The 2,519-nt window shown below is 52.9% G+C and overlaps 1 protein-coding gene across 1 annotated transcript; it reads right to left on the reverse strand.

The window, feature by feature from the left end:
• Window positions 1–687: 687 nt before the first annotated feature.
• LOC132081839 (olfactory receptor 14A16-like) lies at window positions 688–1,620 on the reverse strand. The gene has a single exon (XM_059485769.1). It carries the CDS (start codon window positions 1,618–1,620, stop codon window positions 688–690), a length of 933 nt encoding a protein of 310 aa, XP_059341752.1.
• Between the last annotated feature and the right edge of the window lie 899 nt (window positions 1,621–2,519).

Below are 2,519 nucleotides of genomic sequence, written 5' to 3' on the forward strand. Positions count from 1 at the left end.
GAGGGGCCCCATGGAACCAAGGACATCTTTGCAGATGTCACCAAGCTGGGTATGAGTGTTGATCTGCTGGAGGGTAGGACAGCTGTGCACAGGGCCATGGACAGCCTAGATCCAGGGCCCAAATCCAAAAAGGTGAGATTTAACAAGTCCAAGTGCCGGGTCCTGCACTTTGGCCACAACAACTCCTGCAGCTCTACAGGCTGGGGACAGAGTGGCTGGACAGCAGCCAGGCAGAAAGGGACCTTCAGGGACTGATGGACAGCAGGCTGGACATGAGCCAGCAGTGTGCCCAGGTGGGCAAGAAGGCCAATGGCTCCTGGCTGGATCAGGAATGGTGTGGCCAGCAGGAGCAGAGTTGCTGTGCCAGCACTGCTCTGGCCCCAACTCTGCACACAGACATTGCTGCTGCAGCTCCACAGAAGGCAACAAAAGGGCATCTCTGCAGAAAACTTTGCTGGGAGATCCTTTAGTTCCTTTAAAGCCACCAAGAGCACAGCCCTTCATTGACACACTCTGTGGGCACAGGGAGGGTGGAAAGAAACAAAATGAGAGAAGGCGCCAAAAATGACATTTCTCCCTAGACATTATGAGAAAACTAAAACAAAGGAAAAAACCCCACAACCAAAGCTACAAAAAGTATCAAAGATGACTTTTATAACAAGTGATTTCTGGAGATTGGCCAGCTGTTTAATGTTTCTGAAACCATCCAGTCATCAGTCTCCACACTGCAGCCTTGAGCTCCTGGTTCCTCAGGCTGTAGATGAGGGGGTTCAGGGCTGGAGGCACCACCGAGTACAGAACTGAAAGGGCCAGATCCAGGGATGGGGAGGAAATGGAGGGGGGCTTCATGTAGGCTAAAAAGCCAGTGCTGAGAAACAGGGAGACCACAGCCAGGTGAGGGAGGCAGGTGGAAAAGGCTTTGTGCCGTCCCTGCTCAGAGGGGATCCTCAGCACAGCCCTCATGATCTGCACATAGGAGAAAACAATGAACACAAAACAACCAAATGATAAACTGCTAGTAACCACAAGAAGCCTAAGTTCCCTGAGGTAGGATTTTGAGCAGGAGAGCTTGAGGATCTGGGGTATTTCACAGAAGAACTGGCCCAGGGCATTGCCATGGCACAGGGGCAGGGAAAATGTATTGGCTGTGTGCAGCAGAGCATTGAGAAAGGCACTGGCCCAGGCAGCTGCTGCCATGTGGGCACAAGCTCTGCTGCCCAGGAGGGTCCCGTAGTGCAGGGGTTTGCAGATGGACACGTAGCGGTCGTAGCACATGATGGTCAGGAGATAAAACTCTGATCCAAGAAAGAAGAAAACCAGAAAGACTTGAGCAGCACATCCAGTGTAGGAGATGTTCCTGGTGTCCCAGAGGGAATTGTGCATGGCTTTGGGGACAGTGGTGCAGATGGAGCCCAGGTCGCTGAGGGCCAGGTTGAGCAGGAAGAAGAACATGGGCGTGTGCAGGTGATGGCTGCAGGCTACGGCGCTGATGATGAGGCCGTTGCCCAGGAGGGCAGCCAGGGAGATGCCCAGCAAGAGGCAGAAGTGCAGGAGCTGCAGCTGCCGCGTATCTGCCAATGCCAGCAGGAGGAAATGGCTGATGGAGCTGCTGTTGGACATTTGCTGTGGCTGCACATGGGGACCTGTTCATGGAGAAAGCACAATGAAGTGTTAGAGGAGATACCTGTAACCAAAATCAAAGCCATTTCCCATATACCATATACCATCCTCTCTAACATACATAGACGTGCTTTTGTGTTTAAGAGTTCTTAGCTTTTCTTTTTAATCTACCACCATGTCTCTCCTGGAATTCTTGGATATCAGAAACCCTCAGATTTTCTTCTGCCCTCTGGTAGAACAGAGTGAGTTCCATGAAGCAAGAGGATGAGTGGAGAGTGAGGGGAGATGGTCTGTCACTTTATTCTGTTTAGAATTTCTCTGGGCTTTGACTTTTCTCAAATGGAGGATGTTCACACTAGCATGTTTCTCTTAAAAATACCCAGGTACTGCTGAGAGCAGATGGATCCACCCAGCCCAGCTCCACATTTGTAGCCAATGACTCATGTTGCTCACTTTACCAACCCAGCAACATTTTCATTGTCACAACACCTCTGCCTTTCCCCATAAATCATATAAATCTGAAAAGCCCTAGGACAGATTTGCACCCTGGATTGAAGCTCCCAGCTTGGACTGAAATCTCAGAGAGACTTCCAAGTGTCCTTATGCTGGCATTGGGTGAAGAGAGATGCAGCTCCTTCCCTGGCTGCACTGACAGCATTGCCCAGAGCCGGGCACTGGGGACAGCGTCACCCTGAGCCAGCTGTGCCCCCTCCAGAGCCCCCAGGGCCGGGCAGCTGCTCCCAGCCCTGTGCTCTGCAGAGGGAACTGGGCCCGGGGCTGCAGAGCTGCCCCACGGCTCTGCTGCAGCTCTGCCTGCACAGGAGGGGCTGCACGCCTTGGAGCCCCGGCCCTGAGGGCAGAGGCTTGGCTGGGGCACAGGAGGGGAGGGGGCTTGTTCA

The sequence above is a fragment of the Ammospiza nelsoni genome, chromosome 19 (assembly GCF_027579445.1).
Source record: "Ammospiza nelsoni isolate bAmmNel1 chromosome 19, bAmmNel1.pri, whole genome shotgun sequence".
Classification (NCBI taxonomy): domain Eukaryota; kingdom Metazoa; phylum Chordata; class Aves; order Passeriformes; family Passerellidae; genus Ammospiza; species Ammospiza nelsoni.

Bases quoted from the DNA above. Each gene is read 5' to 3' on its own strand.
- LOC132081839 (XM_059485769.1), bottom strand. From the start codon at position 1,620: ATGTCCAACAGCAGCTCCATCAGCCATTTCCTCCTGCTGGCATTGGCA.